The sequence below is a fragment of the Aythya fuligula genome, chromosome 3 (genome assembly GCF_009819795.1).
Source record: "Aythya fuligula isolate bAytFul2 chromosome 3, bAytFul2.pri, whole genome shotgun sequence".
Taxonomy (NCBI): domain Eukaryota; kingdom Metazoa; phylum Chordata; class Aves; order Anseriformes; family Anatidae; genus Aythya; species Aythya fuligula.
This window is the reverse complement of record NC_045561.1, coordinates 72,112,329-72,134,642: the sequence shown is the minus strand read 5'-3', so window position 1 is coordinate 72,134,642 and position 22,314 is coordinate 72,112,329. Positions and strand designations below refer to the sequence as shown.

The window sequence follows — 22,314 nt, the reverse complement described above, 5'->3', positions numbered from 1 at the left end:
TTGATCCTAAAGATTTATTCCCTCTTTTCTGATTTAAATCTACATTGTGTTTCTTCATCTGTAAGCTTCTTTTTATACAAATAAATCTATTTACATATGCAAATATGTGGCCACTGCAGTTTCAGAGAGAATAAATTCTGATTTTATCCTTTTTGATGTAAGAAAAATCTTCTGGGTCAAATCTGATTCAAGTCAATGACAAAACACCTATCAATTACAGTGGAGTCAAGACTTTACCTTATCTGCTCATTTAGAAAAATTATGAAATGTTGCAAATGACTTGGTCAGCAAATTGCAATCTTGTTATATTTTGAAATGTTCTACTTACATTTTTACTGGTATGTGGGTAACTCCTAGTTACACTAAGTCAGTTCAATTATTTGTTTTGCTTTTGACTTCAACAAGGTGTGTCTTAATAAATCATGACAAACTAAAAATGTAGAAATATAGGGCATAGGGAAATAGAGATAAGCAAGTTATCCTAGTAAGAAAACTGATTAATCCTGATTTATGTTGGCAAACTCCATTCAGGTAAGTCTTAGGATACCCAGCTCCTGAAATATATTTTTTTCCCTAGAGCATTCATTAAACTTGCAGTAGCACTAGTGCTTATTGATCTTTTAGAAACAGTTCTTGGGCTTTTTACAATTCCATATAACTCCATAAATAGGTACACTTCTATACTTACTTATTTAAGAGATTCTAAAGAAGCCTATGGAAAAATTCTGTTTTGCTTTCATGGTACCATTGTCTATTCCTAATGACAGCATTAAAACTAAATTCTACATGGCAAATTTGCATTGAAACTTTAACTTTAAAAGTTTGTTGGTCTGAGTTTGATCACTTTTTTTTTTTTGCTGCTGGCTAGAGCAATAATGTCAGGCTCCTACAGCAAAGCCCAGGATTGCCTGTATTTATCATCAACCAACAACAGATTTACCAACAACAGATGTGTCAGAAGCATGAGGTTCCAGAACTGACCTCCCAAGAAGTCCAAAAACTGTGAAATCTAACCTAAAAATAGAAATAAAATAATAATAATAATAATAATAATAATAATAATAATAATAATAATAATAATAATAAACTAGCCTTAAAAAATCTGATGTTAAAAAAGTGGGCAACTCATAGCAGACAATGACATTCCCAACGCCATGAGCTTAAAATCTTAAAATGTTTAAACTTTCTGTTTTTTCTACAAGAAATAAAAAGAGTTAATGAAGCTTCTTAGCACGAAGTAATATCCTCAGATCAAAGCAGTCACCTGCTGGTATCTGAGGAGGTAACACTGGCATTACAGGAAGGCAAACAATCAGAAATGAAAGGATTTCTTATAGGATGAACAATGTTAAAATCAGCTGCTCTGAGAGAGGAGAGACACTGGAGTGTCAGCTCAGAAATGTGGCAAAAAGATTTTTAGATACCTTGATTTGATCCACAAGGAAAGCCTGCTGCCAGCAAGTGCTGAGGACTCACAGCATGAGGCCCACTACAACTATATTTGTCTTTCTGCAAACTCAACCGAAAAGGGAAATTCCTTTGTTTAATTTGGTGGTCTGTATGAACAATTGAGCCTTTCATGCAAATCCAGTGTTCATCGAGGACTGTTTCCAAAGCAGCTGAGTGTGATGTTGGCTGCTATGGATACAATAAGTGTACTCATTGCAGCAGCCATGAATTTTCCCATCACAGAAATAAAATATAAGAGACCACTGTATCATCTGATTCAAGCATTTTGCCAGCCCCCAAAAGGTCTGGAGCTTGGCAAAGAATTATGTGAAAGATTGTCACAACAGAAAGCAATGAATATCCACCTCTTCCTGTGCTTGTCAACTAAGGAACAGAGAGAATAGAAAATAAGAGATTAAAGTAAGATTTTGCAGCTGTAAGTAAGAGTAAAACCTAGCTGGGAAGCGAAGAAAACTTTCTGGCATCTAGCAGTAATTTCTCATTTATGGAAACTAGTGATAGTCACTAGAGAAAGTGGTTGGTTTTCTTGGAAACCACAATGGGAATGGTGTCAAAGTGTTAGTGGGTTTAATGTTGTCTCAGTACCAGGAATTTTGACAGGGTACTATTTTTTGCCATTAGATTAGTGGTAAGCAAAAATACATAAAGTGCTTTGTGTCTTGCAGCTTTGGCAGAAGTTATCAGAATGATGCTAGCTATGTAAGCCTCATTTGGACTTTCCATCAATTACCAGGGTAAGCGGTGATGCTATGGAGTCTTGGTATATGTGCTGGGAAGATATAGCAGACACTCAGTCGAGGAAGACTTTTAAAACACTCATTGGCAAATTTTTCAAAGCAAATATGGATCCTGAAAAGTCTGATCATGCTTCACCGTGAGAATTAAATGACTAGTGAAATGACTGTTTTGTCATTTTCTTGCCTTTTTATGGGCCACTCAATTGGTCCTGACTGCACGTATACTACAGATGTTAGCTTGACCGGCTTGCTCTGTTCATAAAGCACACGGCAAAGAGCTCTGTGGAAACAGAATGGAGCACTGAGGCTGGAGCCCACATGGCATCCACCCACAGTAATCATAGATCGTAAGGCTGTTATGACAGCTGGCCAGGTAGCCTGCAGTTATAGTCCAACAAGGGTGACCTATTATTAAGGTTGTTAAACACTTTCAGTTCAGAAACCAAGTCTTGCTACATGCATCACCCTAATTATGAAGAGTAGTTTCTCAAAAAGGTATTCTCAGCCAAAAGAATCACCCGAGCAAAGTCTGAATAAAACAAAAGAAACATTCTCTAAGCAGTCCACTCATCCTCCATGTCAGGTATCTAACAGCAAGGTCTTCCCAAGGTGTCTGAACTTCAAAATCAGAATTGAGGAGTTCAGACAGGAACAGTTTTGCCCCAGAGAAGTAGCTTGTACCACAGCCTACAGAAATGTGCAGCAGATCTGCCTTTGGTACTCCACAATATTTGTCAATATCCCATTTGAAGTTAATACCTTTCTATTACTTAGAAAAGGCCACCAAAGTTTCTGATTCTTGTTAATGGTAGAAGACTTTTCATGTCTGAGATAAAATCTGCCAAAGACACCAGAGAAGAAACAGCTGCCTCTGGTCATCCATGCAGTATGTGTCCCTAGGGGCAGTTGCCTCACAGCACGAATCTGCTTGGAGTTTTACACAATGCCTGTCCACATGCTTGCAGACACATTCAGATCTCTGATAGCTTAATAAAAATGGACAAAGCCACATGGATTCTCTCACAGCTATGAAAGCAAACGTCTAAAATTGAGGGGACTGGCTTAATCTGGAGCTGTCTGACTGCACAGCTAACAGATTGGCAATTAGGGAGCTACCAGGTTCATTTGTATGTGTGGATAGGCAACTAAATCAGCCAATTTTCAACATGCATGCACACTGCTCTGTCTGTTGGCTCCGTCGTGGCTGGCTGCTGTCATAGCAAAACACTTTGTGCCAGCTCAAAGATACTGGTGTCTCCTGAACTCCTGATCATTATGCTTTACGTGAAAAAACACCATCTTTCATGTGTGTAACTACACTAGGGAACGTCACTGCATACAGAACATGACCCTCACATTTGTAATGAAACTTTCTGTGGTGCAGGGTCTCTCTCAAAGCAGCTGATGTCCCAAATCTGCTGTTCTTTTTCATCAGTTCTGGACAGATTGGGGTAGCACTTACGCAATTCATTAGCCATCAAGACTTGCTATGGAGCAGGTTAACAGCTGAGATTTTGTAGCTGTTGCTGTCAGCATTTTCTGGCAGCAGGACAAGGGCCAGCTGCTCAGCCAGCCTTGTTGCTAACAGACAGGCTGGGTTAGCTGGTATTGTGCCTCCTGTCAGAGGGAATTGCTTTGTTATTCTACTGAACCCATCAGTTGTCCATGGTGAAAATCACAAAAATTATATAAATGGGAAAAAAAAAAAAAATCTAAAAACAATGTTAACTGTGTAAGTGACTTTCAAACACCCTTGCTGATAAGACAGGTCCAAGAAAATCATGTAAAACATTGTGAGTGAAACTTTACTTTTTCATCTCTTTACAGGCCTTAGTTTTACACAAATACTCTCAGTTTATCATACAAATTAAAACTATTTTGATCAAAGTGAAATCAACAGTACAGTTATGTTTATTTGTGGTCAAGACTAAAATGTCAAGAACAAATGGAAATAAAGACAATTTAAAAAAAAAAAAAAAAAGTCTGATTAACTGTCCTAGTTCACTTCCTTTCTCATTTAGAGAGCTTCTATTATTCTGGTGCCTTTGATTAACCTGTTTTGGAAAAACCCAGAGAGCTCCAGCTGTTCATCATAATTGGTGAGCTCAGTTAATTGCATCATACTAGCCAGTGTCCTTCATCAGATAGTCAGTACTACATGGCCATTCATTTAGTGCCTGCAGACCTGACATTAACCAATCCAGCTGTCAGGAATACAGGTATCATAGTGCAATCAACATTTATGCCTCTGTCTTGCTTACTGAGCCATTCAGAAGAAGCAGTTTTAGCATTCAAAGCCAATAAGATAAGAGAGAGCATGTTCACAGCTCCCTCTTCTTAAACAAATGCAGAGCAGTACTATAGAAACCAAGAATTTGAAAAAAAAAAAAAAAAAATCTCATCAGATTATACAGCAATAGGTGTGGCACAAAAATCTGTGTAGTTATAAATGTTCTAAACTTGCCTTGCTGAAGTGTTCATGTCACTGGGCATTATTTCTCTTTTTCATCACCGTGCAGAAGTTTTTGCCTACATTTTAGGCTTGTTCTGCAAGCCAGCTAAGGCTGTTTTTAAGCACTGCTGGCACAGAACAGTTTTAAAACTGGTGCAATGCTTAAAAAGGGAATGACTGAGCAGAGAGAGGAGGCCCTTGTTAGGATGCCCTACTATGGGACATGTAGAGTTAGGAAAGATTACTCTTGCAAGTCCAAATGCTATTTACCTTCTACATCCAGCACAATGGGATATATCTGGGTAAACTCAGAGCTCAATGGAAGTTTTAAAACCCACTCAACTTTCAGGAAAACAAACTGCACCAAGTTGTTTGCTGCTCTGGTTAGACTGCTTGTGTTTTCAGTATTACTTCAGTTAGCTCCGTTAGACTACTTTTTTGCTATCAGCTGTAGGTGACATGCTCCCTTCTAGCCACCCGCACACCTTCAGAGTGTGTAGGATCAACGTGAAGAAGTCAGAGACAATTTCTTCTTTGTGCTGACAGCACAGGATCCAGGGGAAGTATTTTTACAGTGTGCTGGAACATCTACTTCTGTGTCTTTATACCCAAGTCTACATTAAGCACTGTCAGATTGTGAGGACTTTTGGACAGTTTTCTGGGGTTCAAGGTGTTTTTTTGGGGGGGAGGTTGTTTTTTGTTTGATTTTTGTTGTCATTTTTGTTTCTGTTTTCAGTTTTGGCAAGCAGTTTTATGGGGAGTTCCAGAGGGGATGTTCAGTGTGGATTTTTATGCAACTCATTTTCTTTAGCCAAAGTTCCATTATTATGATCAACCAACTACTAATGAGGAAGGGTGGGGAGATTTTCCTGAAGAAAGAATGGATATTTTTTATTAAAAAGAAAAAAGAAAAGAGAAGTTATGCGTAATTTGAATTAGACAAAAAAAAGTTTGGAGAGGAAGGGAAATTTCTGAAAACTCCAGGCAGAGAGGAAAATGGTCAGTGTGGGTCAAAGCATAAAACAATGGGAAATATAAAAGGAAATGCCGCACTGGGTAGGAATGCACTAGTGAAATATGCCAGATTATCAGGGTGTGAGTACAAAAACCAGGTTGAGGATGAGTCATAACAAATAAAGCAATTAGGCATTTTGCTTTAACCTTTTTTTGTTGTTAAACTCTTCCTGACTTGGCCTAAAAGTACAATTAGTTCCATGTGCCCAGTATTTCTGTGAAGGATGCAAACTAAAGTCAGGGAGAGGAATTATTAAATGAAGAGGGTAGTCTCAAGAAGGAATTGTAGCTTTGAGAACTCTTCCTGGAGACATAGAGAAAATTTGCAATGACAACATCAAAAGAAAGGAAAATATAAGGAACTTTGGTGTTGATAGGCCTCCACGTGTAGGGAAGAATTTGTCTGAAGTAGATCAGTATTGACTTATTGTTACTCTGAACACGGCTAAAACATTGAAAATGATTTATCTTTCATTAAGCAATCTTTTTCAGAAGTAAATGTGTACACAATTAACAGCAGGGAAAATTCCATCATTCACAGCCTAGACTTGTTGCATTATGCTGAAGCACTCTGTGGTAATTTCTGTCTTCACTATATCCAGTGCAACATTGCCAATTACAATAAGACAGCAGTTTCCTAGTCTGCCTATAAATAGGGTCAAAATATGTGCCTGTCTAATGATTAATCTATCTTTTGGCTCAGACTTTGAAGCCTATCCCAACTGATTTTGAAAGAAACTGTTGACATTTTCTCAGGGGTCTTCCACTCCCTTCTGTATAACGTGTTGGTGTTATCAATAAGATAATAAAATATCAATAACCCCAGTAAACAAATTCTTGCTGGGCTATAATATCATGTCTTTCTCCATAAGCGTATCTACTGATACTAAGAATTATCATATATGAGTAAAATATAGCTGTCCTATTCCCTGCTAATCATATTCCCTCCTTAATCACACAAACTTACGAATATATTTGATAAAATTAAGGACATTTCCATTGCAGAAATAATGTCTTATTTTTTTGCATTTTTATACTTAATGCTTATTTTGTATCATTTGTCGTCTCTAACAGACTGAATTGATTTGTCTTGGCTTATTTGATCTAAAAAGATTAGTAGTCACAGACATGACCAGAACCTATATGAAAATATCAAGTGTTAGAGGTGTACGCCAAGGTGTCAAAGCCAGATATTGGGTCACAAGAAGCTGAACAAATCAAATTGGAATATTACTTTGATCTGCTTGTCACAGCTGAGATGGCATGAGAATTTAAAAAAAATAAAAAATAAAAAGTTTCAACAGTTCATCCAAAGAAGACAGGAAGCACAGTCTCCATCCCTGCAAACACCCCTTCACTCTCATCTCTAGCTCTGTCTCTCTTGTTCACTCTAATTTACTTACAAAGACAACTTGAAACTTTGGTATTTATGTAACACAATGAACACTATGTGTGATGGTGCTTTTTTTTTCCTCATGAACCTTTCTACAATGGTAGTTGAGCTACCACCTCCTACCCCTTCTCAGTAATTTGTATAAAGAGGTTGATCCTGAAGCAGACAGAATCTTAAGATCATCAGGGAATGAAGGAGATAGTACCATTAATGGTACTATAGCACCTCTATAATTCAGGCCATTTCAAAGAAAGTTTATGTACTAGGAGTACCAGAAGGTTCAGATAAGGTTGGCAAAAATGACCAGAAGTTCTGAAAAACTCCAATATCAAAACTGTAGAAATATATTTTTTATTGGGTACCACTGAGAGAGCATAGTGGAATGGGAAAACCACTATTCTGAATTTGACTGACTTTAGAAACAAGAATAGGTTGGATTTCTCAGGTGCTATTGACTACTACATGATGCTATGGTTCGTTTCTAGTCTTACAAGGTTCTTATTGTTCCCAAGGACAATGCTTTTAGCATGGCAGACAAACAGCTGTTTCCCATCCAGTTGCACTCTAGAGGTGGAAAACTTGAGAAATCTTTCTCAGCGAGCAAGCTTGTTTTTAATAGTGTAGTACTAAAGAATTATGGCATTTTCATCAGTCTTGCAAGACTTTGGCATGCTTAATTGAATTTGAAGAGTTTTACAGAGGGGAAAGAAAAAAAAAAAAAAAAAAAGGCAGTAATTATGTATCAAGGATGAACAGAAATTCTATGAAGGTAGTTGAAAGCAGTTTGGATATAGCCAACACTAGGATACAGCCATACCCTTGTGTTGCCAGTAACTAATAATACAAAGAACAAGAGCTGTTGGCTTTAAAGTGTTATGGAAAATTCATTAAATAATGCCCTTAACTAGTACAGCAAAGAAGCAAAGGACATGCATGTGTTTCCTTGCACCAGATCTACAACTTGAAGCCTTTAAAGGTACACTCCCCTTGAGCCCTACAACATAAACTCTATGTTCTACCTGAGAACTTTGACTTTTCATAATATGACATAATCCAAAACACGTGAAATAACTTAACAAATGTGCAGTTTTGTTTGCATAACTGAGATTTTATTAGCATCTCTCTGACACAAGCTATGGCTGACAAATTATTCTTCATTGCCCCATAGTTGACATAGGTTTCTAATGCAGATTGTAGATTGCTTATTCATTTGACAGTATATATACTACCCATGTCTTCTAACCTTTACATAGGTCCTTTGAAAACTGTTTTCAAAACTGTTTTAGATTGCAAACACCAATCATCTGTCAACATTTCCATTGGACCACCATGAACCATTATCGAATGTTTAACTAGTAACATTTGCACTAGAGCTTGACAGACAGCATGCAGATTTCCCACTGGGACCTGACAAACCACCAGTGGCCCCCACACAAAAGCTTTGAGATCGGTTAATTTAGAACATGTTATTTGTTATAAGTCTTCCAATGAATTCTTCCTTTCTGTCTCACTAATCCTAGCATCTATCACGGTGGATCAAAACCAACTGCTGGGGGGGGAAGGGGAAGGGGTCTAAAAAGAACAGAATATGATACTGTGAAAGCCCAAGAAATTGCTTTTTCTATACCCTGCCATATTGAAGAATTCCCCTTCCAAATCTCAGACTGCTCGTGTAACATACCTGCATCACCTCTGTAAAGGTTAAAGGAACAGGAAGTCCATCACAGAAGAAATTTACATTCAGAAACATATTTTTTATAAGCATCCTATGCACCATTTATGTTTTTCTTTATTTCTACAGAATCTGAAGTTTTTGAAAAGGAATATAATATTTTAAAAGTTTGAAAATTAAATGCTAGAAACAGCTTTTGTATGCAAATGACATTTATACGTAGTTGTTCAGCAAGCTATTCTACTTATGCACAGTATAGAAATACTGGTGATTATAACATTTTATGCTCAGAATTTTGGTTATAATCATACTGGTATGGGAAGAATATATACTTGTGAAGAGGTTCAGATCTTGTGAGCTGTGATGAACTGTATAGCCCTTGATTTCTTGTATTTCATTAATAACAAATTATTTATTATTTAATATTTTTTCCACATTAAGTTGTCTGTATTTTCTTCCATATAGAGATTCATAACATGAGATTTTTTCAGATTTTGAATGCCTGGAGCCAGTCTGAGATTTTTTAAAGGGTCTAATTTTCTGAAGATGTTAGGCAAACATCTTCCTTTTAAGACTTTGATCTTGAGAATAATTATGTTACCTCTCTCTATTGAAGTGTTGTAAATTAACATTGTGAATTCTTTTACAAGGGATATGAATATCTTTATTTTGATTTTACATAAAAATGGCATGATGGGTAAGAATACTGTTTTCACTTGGTAAGTTTTAATTTCACTAATCCTGCATGGATAACCAACTGGCTGCTCTGCCTTGGAGGGGTCCACACCCTTGCATGGGTCCCCCACAGCTGCAGTCCTTCATATGCACACCTTAAGGAGCATTGAGTGTGTTTTTCTGCATCTCCAACCAGCTCCTCAGCAACGTCCCCTAACGTGCATCTCCTCCATTTCGTTTCTCCAAATGCATCTCTTCATATTGTTCCTCATGAAGTCCCTTTTAGCATAAGCATACCTTTAGTTTTGGGTGTCCTCTGTGTGCCTGCATGTCTCCTCCAATCTCTGCTGCCACAGCTGCTACTGCCCTTTCTTGCATGAGTCTGAGCAGAGGAGCCATGTCTTGGGACATTGTTTCCATCTGTGGCTGAGCTGGCCCAACGCCATTCATGGCTGCCTCTTCCACAGGGCACCCTGCAGTCCATACTCCCAATTTCTGCCTTTTATTCCAAATCTAACTAATTTGGAATTGAAAAGCCAAATTTTTGAACACATAAGCATTATGTGACCTAAATACATGACTGCAGGATTTCAGCCTAAACTGAGTATGCATGCATACCCTGTTCAACTTCCTTTCACCATCTCTGCAAATAAAAGGCTTTAAAAATCAATTAAGCTGTCAAAGTGTAATAATTCATTTAATTGTAATTCTTTGAATTAATTAATTTGTCAAAAGTGAATCGCTTAGCATGGTTGATACTTAGCATTGGCCACCAATACCTCTTAAAACCTGATACTTTAGTGACATACTCACATTCCTAAATTGTACCATACTCCCACTCCTAAACTGTACCAAATCCACTTCATTAGGTAGATGAAAAGACACAAAGAAACCTTATAGATTCTGCAAATCACCTTTTTCTTTTTCTCCTTTTCTTCTTTTTTTAAATAGGAACTCCTTTAAAGTCTTCTATTCTGAAATTTCATTTATTGAAATTATCTGAAAATGTTCTTGTTATCAGTGAAGCATAACTTCAAAATTGTGAAAACTGGGAGGAATCTTTTTTTCATTGCTGCAATCTAGGGAAAAAGAAAAAAAAAGAAAAAAAAAAAAAAAAAGAAAGAAAAGAAAAGTAGCCAAAAGCAATTGTACAAAAACAGTGCTACACCTTATTTTTTTGTTCTGCTAGAATTAGAAATCTTGTTGTCTAGAGCCAAAACCTTAAGAGCTAATGACTTCCTAGGAAATCTAAAGGTCATAGAGTTTGGATAACCCTCAAGAAACCATTTAATTCATTCTTCCACCTTTAACACTTTAATTTGTCAGATTTCTCTATTGATAACTTTCCTTCTTTGCTGGACGCTGACTAAGAATGTCCTACATCTTCTTCTCATACCTATTGTCTTTAAAATTACAACTCGTTTTCTGCCTTTAGCTTTCAGCTTTTGTCCCAGTATGTTTTTCCTGTGCTCAGATGTAGTGTCAATTTCCCCCATTTCTTTCTAGAGCTCCAGGTCTTGAAAGAGCTCACAGTTTGACCAAGTCTTGTATTCTCCATCTTTCTAATTCATGTCTTTTTTTTTTCTTTTTTTTTTTTTTTAACAGGCCACCTACTTTTTTCAATTCTTTTTTCTATTAGGTAAAACAAATTTCTTCTGAAGTATCTAAACTTGCTGAAGATTGCCTGCCAGAAATATGGAGATATGGCTTTCCTGTTTTTCCCATCCACCTGTTTATAAACTTTAAGTAACTATTCCCCAAGCTATCGTTCACTGTTGTTTTCTCAACAGTTCCTCCCTAACACATATTCTAGTCATTTGCTGCACAATTCACTGGGCAGTTTTAAATTTTCGTTGCCACCACATTAGTAGTGATTCTGCTTTTTGCCATCAAGATGTTTTATTCTCCCTCTTTCTCCTGCTTTAAGTGTTATCTTTACACATGGAACTTGCTCCTACAGCAGGATGCTTAAGGGGAGCCACACAGGGTCACTGCCTGGAGCCTCCCTTGTCTTTTTCTCCATGAACCTTTGGACCAGCTCCAGGCCATTCCCAGAGCTTCCATTAGAAGGAAGAGATAGAAAACTCCTGGCAGCCTCCAATAACATCTCAACATCAGGATCCTGGGAGGCAGCATACTTGCTGCTATATCAGATCCAGACTACGGAGGGATGTCTCCCATATGCTCAGGATGGAATTACCTGCAACCACCTTGGCCATGTTTTGCTTCCTCCTACAAACCTTGGTGCTGAACCTCACAGCCTTGGGTTGCACAGCTTTGTCTTCTTGCTCACATTTCTGAAATATAGAAAGCTTCTTGGTTGTTAACTTATTTGTTGTCTCTGTGACACATGTACAGCATTTATGGGCCCAATTCTTTGCCTACAGGTATGCAGAAACTCATAGATAACCAAAGAAATTTTATCCTTAATCTCAATTGGCAGCTTAATCTTGTTTAATAACGTCTTCAATCAGATACAAAAAGTGAGAGGAAGGGAGAAAGAGGGAACCCACTCCTAGAAGGAAGCATGATAAGCCAATCTCTAGTACAGTGGTGTTACAAATCCCTTAAAACAGGACCTCTAAAGAATGTGATGCTGACAGGCATGGTGCACTTTAGTATAATTACATCCTCTCTTTGTCCCAAAACCTAGGAAGATTTTTACGTTATCTTTTTGAGATTGGAATCATAAAATTAGGTCAGCTGTGGGCAATATATTCAGCTTGCTTTCATACACTGCAAGCCTTGTTAGCAGGGCCTCACAAAGCATCTCTTGAAAAAGGAATACAAGATGCTCTTTGTAAATAAAAGTTCATGAGTCTGAGTAATGAAGTCATTTTCCAAAATTGCAGTGAACGATATTCTTTTTCACAAGCCGAGAAGCTGAGAGGTGGGCTTGAGGAAAAGGATTTCAATGAAGCATGTTAGAGCAACCACTTCGCCCTATTAGCCCATGGCACAGCCAGGCTGCCTCCCTCCTCCTCCTCCTCCTCCCGCCCACAGCCTCCCCTCCCCCAAGCCAAAAGAAAAGGTTGGTCGAGAGGCTTTTTAATAAATTTGGCACCTTCCTGCGTTCCACTGAATAAACTGGAGATGTTAAAAAATAAAAATTTAAAAAAATAGCTGTCACAAGAGCCCCTGCTTGGTGCAGAGGGGTCGATGGTGCCCAGGCAGGGTTGTGGGGGTGGCGCAGGGGGAGGAAAGGCTGACCTCACTTTCTGAACAGCAAAGTTTGAGTGGGAGGGTCTGGGCACGAAAGGTAAAAAGAGAACGATGTGAACATGTGAAGGAAGCCAGAGCACTGAGCACAGAGTCAGTCTGTATCCTGACAGGGGGAGATAAGGTGGCTGGGGAGCCAGCGGTGCTTTCCTGGAATACAATCTCCGTTTGACACTCTCTGCTTAAGCACTGCCCATCTGTATGTTATTGAGCTGGAGCCTCTGGGGAAAAAGAGGAGCCACAGGCACAGAGAGTGAACGAGGGAGGCAGCAAAAGCGCTTTTCTTCCCTTCCTTTTTTTTTTTTTTTTCCCTTTTAAATAAGGATCTGGTTAGACTGCCTTGAAGTGCCACATCTGGAAACTGAACACTGAAAGTTAAAATAACTGAGGCACCACTAAGCCAAGGGGGGCTGATTGCAGAAGAGGGTAAACAATTACTAAGACGCTAGAAGACCACTTCTGGATGTGAGGGGAGGAAATGGCTTTGATCTCCGCCTGGCCCCTGTTTTTTCCAATATTATTCTTTTTGAGATGCTTCTCCTCCAGCACAGCCTCGAGCTCGGGAGGCGCCTTTCAGTTTGACATTGAAGGTAGCTCAGCGGTCAGCGTGCACGAAGCCACTGTTATCAGAGGGCAGCAGCAGGCAGTAGCTACTGGAAGCTGGGTGCCTTTTGCTGAGGTACAGTAACTGCGTTCTCTCTCTGGTGTCTGCGCTTTCCTGCTTTCATCTGTCTGTGTTGAAGTTCCCATCTGGTTAACGTTAGCTTAATCATTCGATCCTTAAAGCGATACCGGAGAATTTTTTTTTTTTTGCGGGGGGTCTGAGACACTGCATTTGGAGACTAGAGAGATACAGCTCAGGACTTCAAAATGTACACATGCCATGCCTGCTGCGAGCAGACTGCTGCTGTACTCTGCAGTGAGACCAGCTTAGCACGTCTCTGACTTTCCTGCCAACATAACTAAGCAGGCCTGTCCAAACAGAGCTGTTTTACAAGGGTTAATTGTCACAACACTTTTCTGCTTGCTCCGTGTATTGCCTGGGATTTTAGCTCACTTAAATTTCCAGAGTCTCTCTTCTGGGGGCAAACACCATACTCAAGAGTTTTGTACTTCTGTCTCTGAATACCATCCACCTCCAAAATCTGAAGTTCTTTCTGGTGATGAGAGCAAGGATAATAAATCAAGTGTGTGTAGGAAACTGCCTGCAGAGAAAACACCTGCAGAGATATTAAGCTTTCCAAAAAATACGAGGTTGGGATTAGTGACAAATGAAATTAGAGAGATCTGAAAAGTAATTTGACTGTGGAAAATTTTCCTGCAGTCCCTGTATGTGGGGATTGGTTGATACTTCTCATTCTATCATCTGGAATGAACTATTCAAAAATAAAGCTTGAGAAAACAATAAATTACTCCAGCATACTCTGAGAGGGGGATACAGTAATGTCTCATGCGTGGGAGATGCAAAGTAGGAGGCAAATTGAGTTACATAAGGTCATGGGAAGAGAAGGAGTAGTTCTTATAGCATAACATCCAAAAATGAGGTGCGATTAGCACAGACATGTCAGCATGACAATATCAAGATCACAATCTCTTATACCAGAAGGCTAATCTCCCCTCCCTTCCATCCCCCCATACTCCAATTACCAGAACTAATAGCCATGGAAATAAATGTACAAGCCTTTCAGAGGGTCGAGGTTACCACAGCGCTGGGCAGAGCTCATCCCCACGCTGCTGTGCCTCCAAGCAGCTGCACAGCCTCCCAGAACGCCTGCTCACCCTGCGAGGGACCCACTGAGAAACATGACCTGTGTGAGAAAATTGGAGACTAAACTCTGCTCTGCTCGGTGTAAGGGCTCTAAGGAGCCATTGGGGACTTGGACAGGCTCCATGCTGTGGGATGTACATCCCTTCTCCACCGGCCTGGGATCAGCCCCTGGGAGGCCGTGTTGCCACCTGTTGCTTACAAAATGGAAACTGCCTGAATTAAAAGCCAGATTTAGGAGCCGAAGGGGTTTTGTAGCTAGATTCCATGGGATAATGGACATAAGCGATTAATAGCCTTTCTCAATATGATTATGTGGTACATTGTTCCCATAAGTCATGTCAATAGGCTTTACCTTAGGAAAGTGTTGTGGGATATATTGAACATTATAAAGGAATACCAGTTCCCATCACCCATCCCAATTACCCCTAAAGTTTCATTTGTACAGTCTGATCTTATAGGCCTACTAACTGGTGTTCCTTTCAGCAGTTTATTTCAGCCCCATGCAATGGTAACTTTTACACTGTTCAGATCCCATGTTACAAATGGATGCTGCTGCCTGCAGTAGTCATGCCAAGGTCCTTGAGTGCAAGAAGTTATGGTTTCATGAGGAAGGAGCTCAGGGTCCCTTGCTGCCTGCAGATGCACCCCATAATTTCATTTCAGGACCCACCTCCATGGCAACTTCCTCTGAAGTCCAGTAGGATTCCCTCTGGGGTCAAGGCTGATGTCTCTCTAGCAGTAAGAACCCCCTGCCCATCAATCCACAAGTTGGTAACGGCAGCTGGGGAACCTACCCTAAGCCCAGAGATTGACACGGTGGCCAGAGAATTAATTCGGTAGTCTCTTGCCAGGAAGGAGCATTTTCTCCAGCCATCAGAGACTTTCCCCCTCCTGCGGCCCACTATCCCTCATCCAGCCCTGGGAACAGGACTTATCACAGCAGTTCGGAGTTAGCCTTCTCCAAGCCCAAGTTCTTAACCCACAGCTCACAGTGAACCGCAGTATAAACTCCCTTACACAGCACGGCTTGATTCAGCTCTGTCGTCTAAATATTGACTCAGGCCCATAGCTCTCCCAGGCACACAGAGGCTGTTAGTCATGTTGAATAGTGCCAAGTTATACAAGGGGGCTGGTTACTGAGGCAGAGCTCAAGAACTACACAGACCTTTATGGTAGGCTGTGGTGCCACTCAACCGCAAAGCCAAATGTGCTGCTGTAAAGGCAGAGCGTAGACTATGGCAGACAAAAAGTATGGTATTTCAGCATGTGGAGCAGGTGATGGACAGAATTGGACCCACACATTATTCTGCTCTTCATATCATCTTCAGAAATCTGTGAGGTCTGTAATAGTACTGGTGAGAGTTTGCAAGCTGTAACTGGTGTGATGTTCTTAACTTCTGGTAAGAGTTCATAATTATGAACCTACTGAAGAACATGCAACCCCAGTTAATGTAAACAAGCATTTTAGTGTATATTTTTTAGTTTTCCACTTCTCTTCCTTTTCCATGTTTGGCAATCTTGAAGTTAGAGAAGTGGTTTAAAATATTCAGAATTAATGCTAATATGGAGCTTTCCTGTGCCTTGGATTTGAATGAAAGCCTCTTTATGGCAAAAAAGAGACTGACTACATTTTCAATGCCATGCTAATATACTGTACCCCATCACAAAGTGGACTGTGAGTTTGAGTAGGACCTCAGGCAATACCTAATACGTTGGTGCCCTGGCTGTAAATCAATATGTAACTGGGATCCAGTGCACATAATTTAGGCACATAACCTGTGCTTAGACTTTTTCGGTTTGAATGAGGTATCGTATTCAAATACAAGACCAAATTTCCCATATGGTAATGGAGACACTATGTTTTTTTAAATCCTATAATTCTTAGTGGTCTTCTCTGGAAGCTTTCAAAGGAGCCTCTTCACCTGCAAGGGCTATGTTGGTTCTTCCTTCAGGACTGTTTAAATTAACTTGACTAGATTCCACCCAATGAAACGTAATGTTTCCTGCATAATAAGCACTAGTAACTGTCATCATGGAATAATGTCTCTAGCTCTGTGCCTCTGTTTCAAGAAGAACGCTTATGGATTGATGAACATTATTCCAAAAAGTATCATGAGAAGGATCAAATTGCTAGGAATTTAAAGGTAACTGAGAGATTCTAGAATTCAACCTGCTTAGCTCAGAGGAAGATTAAGAAAAAAAAAAAAAAAAAGTGAATTAATTGTGTAAGCACATACACAAGCAACGAATGTTTAATGATAGGCTGGTTCATTTAATGTATGAAGATGCAATCATATGCAGCAAGTGGAAATTGAAAGTGACTGTGTTCAGACTAAAGGTTAGTTGTAAATTTTAATTTTAGAGGTAATTAAGCAGTGGAAAATTTATCCAGTTGTGTTGGATTGTCTATCAAGAGGCAGAACAAGATGCAAAGCACTCTGTCAAGTACTCACATTGCCCAGGTGCTATTTAGGAGGATTAAGGTCCTTGGCTTAGGAACACAACAAGGCAGGGGAGATGTTAGAGTGCTGCAATCCTAGTGTATATGGGGAGAAAATGAGAGACAGTGAGCCCAAAGTGCTGGACCCAGTTCACCAGTGTAACCCAGCTACGATTGCTGGTATTAAGTTAAAGACTGATTTTTCCAAATATGGACAGATTAAAATAATTTATAAGGAAGTTTCATCAGAGGTGGAAGACAAAGATCTCAAACTGACAGTCCAACCACAAACAAAAGCAAACAATTGAGTGGCAAACATCTTTGTTTTGAAGTTCCACATGTCAGCCTGGATAGGACAGAGGGAAATGGGGCAGTGGGACACATCTAGTTTTGTTGAGGCACAGGGACAAAACTGAAAATCAGAGCTAACTTTTGAGAACATTTATATCCCACTGTCAAACACATGCCTTTAAAATAAGAGATAGGTAATACATTACTGTTTGGATCTGAAGCCTGCCACAGTCAACATTTATGCTTGCAAATTCCACTGACATGATGATTTTAATTGTATAGATGCAGATTTTGTTCCCCGGTGGGAGCAAAGCTGCTCATAAACAGTGGAGGAGTACAAAGTCTAAGGTGAGAGTAAACAATGGGGCAATACTTCAAATACTGGAGAACAAGGCAAAAGTTTCCCTTTGATTCACATTGTGTAGTCACTCACTTTAATGTAAAATGAATGTAAGGTGATATCCAGATGAAGATTCATCTAATTCTGATGTAAATGACTACAGGAGGTCCAAGACCATAGTGAAGAGAGACCAGTATAAAAGATCAGTTTGGGAAGGATTAATGGAATAATGGAAGAGAGAGAAAACACTCTGTAGAGACATTTGCCAAGCAAAATAAAAAGATGAACTGAAACTTCCTCTGTGGAAAGAAGGGAAGCAATTAGAGGGAAAGGAAGAAAACTAAAGCAAGAAGATGCAGGAGAGGAAAAAAAAAAATAGAGTAAGAATGAGATAATCTAAAGTCTTAAGGCTAAAGAATATCTGAAGTAGTTGGAACAAGGCAGGAAGCCAATTCCTATAGTGAAGGAAGGCATGATATTGTTGGATGGATGGAAGAGGAAAACTTTCCAGCATCAGTGTTTTTGGCTCAGGGGAAGGGTAGAGAGGCAGAAGAAGAGAAGTCCTTTAAAGGAAGTGATTGTCACAGTCACGGCAAAAAATAGTTATTTACCATAAGAGACATAAGTAAAGTTAACTGTTATGGGGCTTGCACAATAAAATGACATGTTTAACAATCTTTTTTTTTTTCCATCTGCCTTCTACAGCAGTTGCTGATCTAAATTTTCAAAAGCTAGAAACTATATTTGAGGTGCTTTCTTTCTGGATTTCTAAAGCAATAAGCAATAGCCCAGGAACTGTGAAAATCTCATCTCTCTAAAATGGCTTACATTAAATATCTGAAACAGGGTGATCAAAAGTCTTAGCCTCTTGTTAACAAATGCTCAAGCTATCACCAAATTGCCTTCACCCCTTCCCCCATAAGGGCTGGAACAGGAGGTCCTGCAGACTGTTTAGAGAAAGCACAATTTGATCCTTACTTGTGGCATTAATCTCTTCAAAACAAACTAGTACTAAAAGAAGCAGCAGAAGACCTAAAGCTGAGGTCTGAGCCAAAAAGGGTTTTAGCTTGACAGAAATCTTTGTATTCTTTTAAGCTAATAGGAACTGCATCTACCTTTAAAAAAGCAGATCTTTAAATGAATTCATTTCAGACCCGTAGGGTTATGTTAGGTTAACTCCCATAATGGGCACTTTGGATTTCTAACTGCTGTTTTTTTCTGATACAACAAGGTTATGTTCTGAGAAACATCTATTAGCAGGGAGGAAGTTTTACTGCAGATGTTTGTGATTCCAGCTTAAGTTTCTCATCAAAGCTTTAATGAAAATCAGCTGCTAGGAGGAGAGCCGCCAGACCCCAAACCTTTTAAATCATAGGAAGCACAAGTGAATGGATCCAAAGGACAGGGTAGATGGATAGTGGGAAATGTTCTCCATTTCCAGAAGGTGCATAAAGCACCCACCAGAACAATGCTATTTAAACCCTGCTGTGGCAAGTTCCCACAAAGTTTTGGGCAAGTACCAGCAAAGTGCCCTAAAGCTCTTTCAGAGCTGTGAAAACCAATAAAAGGCATTTCATGCCTACTCTTATTCATGACATGGGAAGGAAGCAAAGAATTAAAAGCCCAGTTTTTCCAAGGGGCACAAGAATGAGAAGCAATAAAATAATTAGTTTCTGAAGGAGAACATGTCCTGATTTAATCTGATAATAAATATCTACAATTTTAATTGCAGCTCTTAATGTTTAAAAACTGTTCACAAGGAAACAGGTCTAGTTTCTGAGTAATGTATTACCAGCCACTGATAATTTACAGTTTGCTTCTGGACTTAGATTTTCAAACACCCAAATATAGACACGTTTGGTTGTTATATATTTTAATTGGTTCTCCTGAACATTTGGATCTGATCCCAGCTCATTTTCAGACACTGACATGAGCTGGAGATGTTTGGGTTGTGCATCCTAATGCAAGATTCAACAATTGCTGAATAGTACTGTATACAAAGCTGTTAGAGCTCCACAGTTTTTGAAATCTAATTCTTTGTCATTAAATGATCTCAGAGAGGTTTTCCTATCTGTCAGGAGACATACAATGTATACTTGGCAATGCAAGCAGATATTGACTAAATTGCAGTAGATGAGATCTGGTTTGTCATTCCTCTTTAGATTCATTATGCAATTCTTTAGATGGTTATTTCCTTAAAAAAAAAAAAAAAAAAAAAAAGAATATTTTTTTTTTTAAGACAAATCAACAAGAAACAGAGCCAAAAAATCAAAAAATCAACATCCAAGAGCCAATAAGATACTAAATATGAGCCAAAGAATAACAGATGCTAGTGAAAAAATGTTGTAGAAATTTCATTTCTGAGTTTACAAGATTCTAAAAAGAACTGAAATATTATTTATTAAGTTCTGACATAAGACAGCATGGGAAGAACTGGCACACCTGAATGCTAAATTGAAACACAATTTAATAATTAGTGAATAAAAAGAACCTACCTGCATGGACAACTTGCAAAATGATCTGTAAATATAGCCACTTTAGCTAAGACTATAAGGCTCTGAATGATTATTAAACTCTATCTTCCCAACGAAAAATGAATTAGAATGAATTTATTCAGCCTTTCATCATTGGCGTCAGGTGTAAGAAAATGTACAGGGAACTAGTGTCTAAACTGAGTCATTTCTGGGCTGTGTTGTACCCTGTTACCACCCTATGATGCACCTGCCCCAGCATACAGAAAAAATAAAAAATAAAAAAAATAAAAAAAAAGGCCAGCAGGGTAAAAACACAGCATCACCTTCCCCCTCTCCCCAGCTATTAAATGCCTACAGTCTTGGGTGCCCTAGGAAAGCTATCCCTGAGTGTTGGCAAGAATTGGGGAGCACCAGTGCCTGGCAAAGGTGCTCCTGGGAGAACTGGGCAGGTGCTGAAGGTCCAGACAAATCCCTCAGAAGGGATTTGTGCACTTCAGTCACCCATGACTACCTCCCTCGGGTTTACCATCACAGATTTAACATTGTTCCACAAGTGCAGTAATACATGCTTTAAGGACCATTTTTATTATTTTACCCCTTCAAAAATTTTGTGTTTATCTGGAAATATCTCTGGGGCTACTGTCATTTGACAACTGATTTTGTCCACTTTATTTGGGGGAGTCAGGTGAACAAAGCAGGACTCATAAAGAACATTTATGTGAGTGTTTTATGGGGACAGGGTGGACGGTGGTTAATGGGGAAACAAAGCAAAATTATTTATCTCTTTTCTTGTAAATCATTTTCCTTGTATAACTAGGCATTTTGTTTGCAAGAAGAACATCAAATAACAACATTTCCAGCCACAGACTTTCTATTTGCAAGAATAAGTATGTTTAACAGCTATATTTTTACTTAGGGGCCGTTGTAATAATTACATTAGAGTGGAGTATGGTGTTAATCTCCAATCCTTAGCCAGCCTGCAGGCAGCTGAAACATTTTAGCCCTTCCCCTTTTTGAAGGAGAATGCCTTTTAAGCAGAGGCTTTGTCTTTCCCACTGTATATGGAAAAAAATGACTACGTACTTCTATGGAGAATGCCTAGCTGAGAAATGTTTATGTTGGATCCAACCCCATCTATGTGGCTGAATGGCATTTTGTTTTCCATTCGGACTGGGGAAGGGGTAACAGCCTGGAAAGATTTTCAGCACAGGAAATTTTTTAAAGTTAAATACTTAGTTAAGGTAATAGATAATGCTGTTGCTCTGCATAAAGCCATCTGGCTTTCAGCTTTTGCTTGTTTTGGGGGAGTCACAGTTGCTCTGTCACAGTTACAACAGAGGCATGCACAAGCCCACTCAAGGAACATGAATATAGTGATAGTGGGCACGGAGAGAGTCTCCCTCTAATTTTTGTCTGTTACCTATGCTCTTCTTTGCTTATTGGTTTGGGCATTACCAATGGGCAATGACCCATATTCCCACGAACCAGGGAGAAATAGAAGTAACTTTGTTCTGTATCCCCTCTGTCAACAGGATCCCCTCTACCTACAGTCAGGACAACTGCTTTCAATCTTGTTAGTTTTAATTTTAGCCATCACTGAGCTTTTTGTCTAAAATTCTGGGAAGACAGTTTCTGTCAGCACCATAATCTGGTCTTTATTACCATCAAAAACTATTACTATCTACTTTAGAAGCTCATCAGCTGATAACTCTTCAGGTGACACATAAATATTCCCATTTATACCCTTCTGCTCTGCACATGAACATTAGACTGTTCACAAGATAACAGGGATAAGCCAACAAGCAAAGTTTTCAGATTGTTATTAAGTTAGAGACTTGTCCTGTCTTCCTTAAAGAAAACATATTATTTTCTGTAAATTTTGAGGAAATCTAAACTCTTCTATATATAAATGATGGAGATTTTATAGTCTTTCTTGTTTAGCTTGAAAATCAGACTAAATTCATTTATTAGATGTTTTCTTTAGCAGCTGTAGACTGGCCAGATATGGCATGCATGTCTGCAGATGAGCCACTACACTGTGTTCTCAGGTGAGGACACAGTGAGGACACAGACAAAATGAATGATGCTGAGATCCATGCAAAAGGGACAAGAGAAAGGACAGTAGTAATAGAAAATAAGGCTTCATTTCTTTCATCATTCACTGAACAGTTCATTTACTGAAAAAGCTTATGGATTCAAAATTCGTGTCACTGCTTTTTCTTTTCTTTTTTTTAATGTTTGAAGATTCAAATTGCTGAGGTTCATAAAAAGACACCACTTCAGTTTTAATGAGAATTTCATATCACTTACCTAGAAAACCCCATTATTAGATTCATTTGCCCAGTGAGGCCTTAATTTTCATTGAATTT

At 39.0% G+C, this 22,314-nt stretch overlaps 1 protein-coding gene across 1 annotated transcript in view; it reads left to right on the top strand.

The window, feature by feature from the left end:
* Nucleotides 1–12,652: 12,652 nt before the first annotated feature.
* The window catches only part of LAMA4 (laminin subunit alpha 4), a 96,591-nt gene continuing 86,929 nt past the window's right edge, over nt 12,653–22,314 (top strand). Inside the window, exon 1 of the mRNA XM_032185449.1 lies at nt 12,653–13,311. Within this exon, the coding sequence (XP_032041340.1) occupies nt 13,111–13,311 (201 nt within the window). The 5' untranslated portion in view covers nt 12,653–13,110. The remainder of the gene's footprint in view (nt 13,312–22,314) is intronic.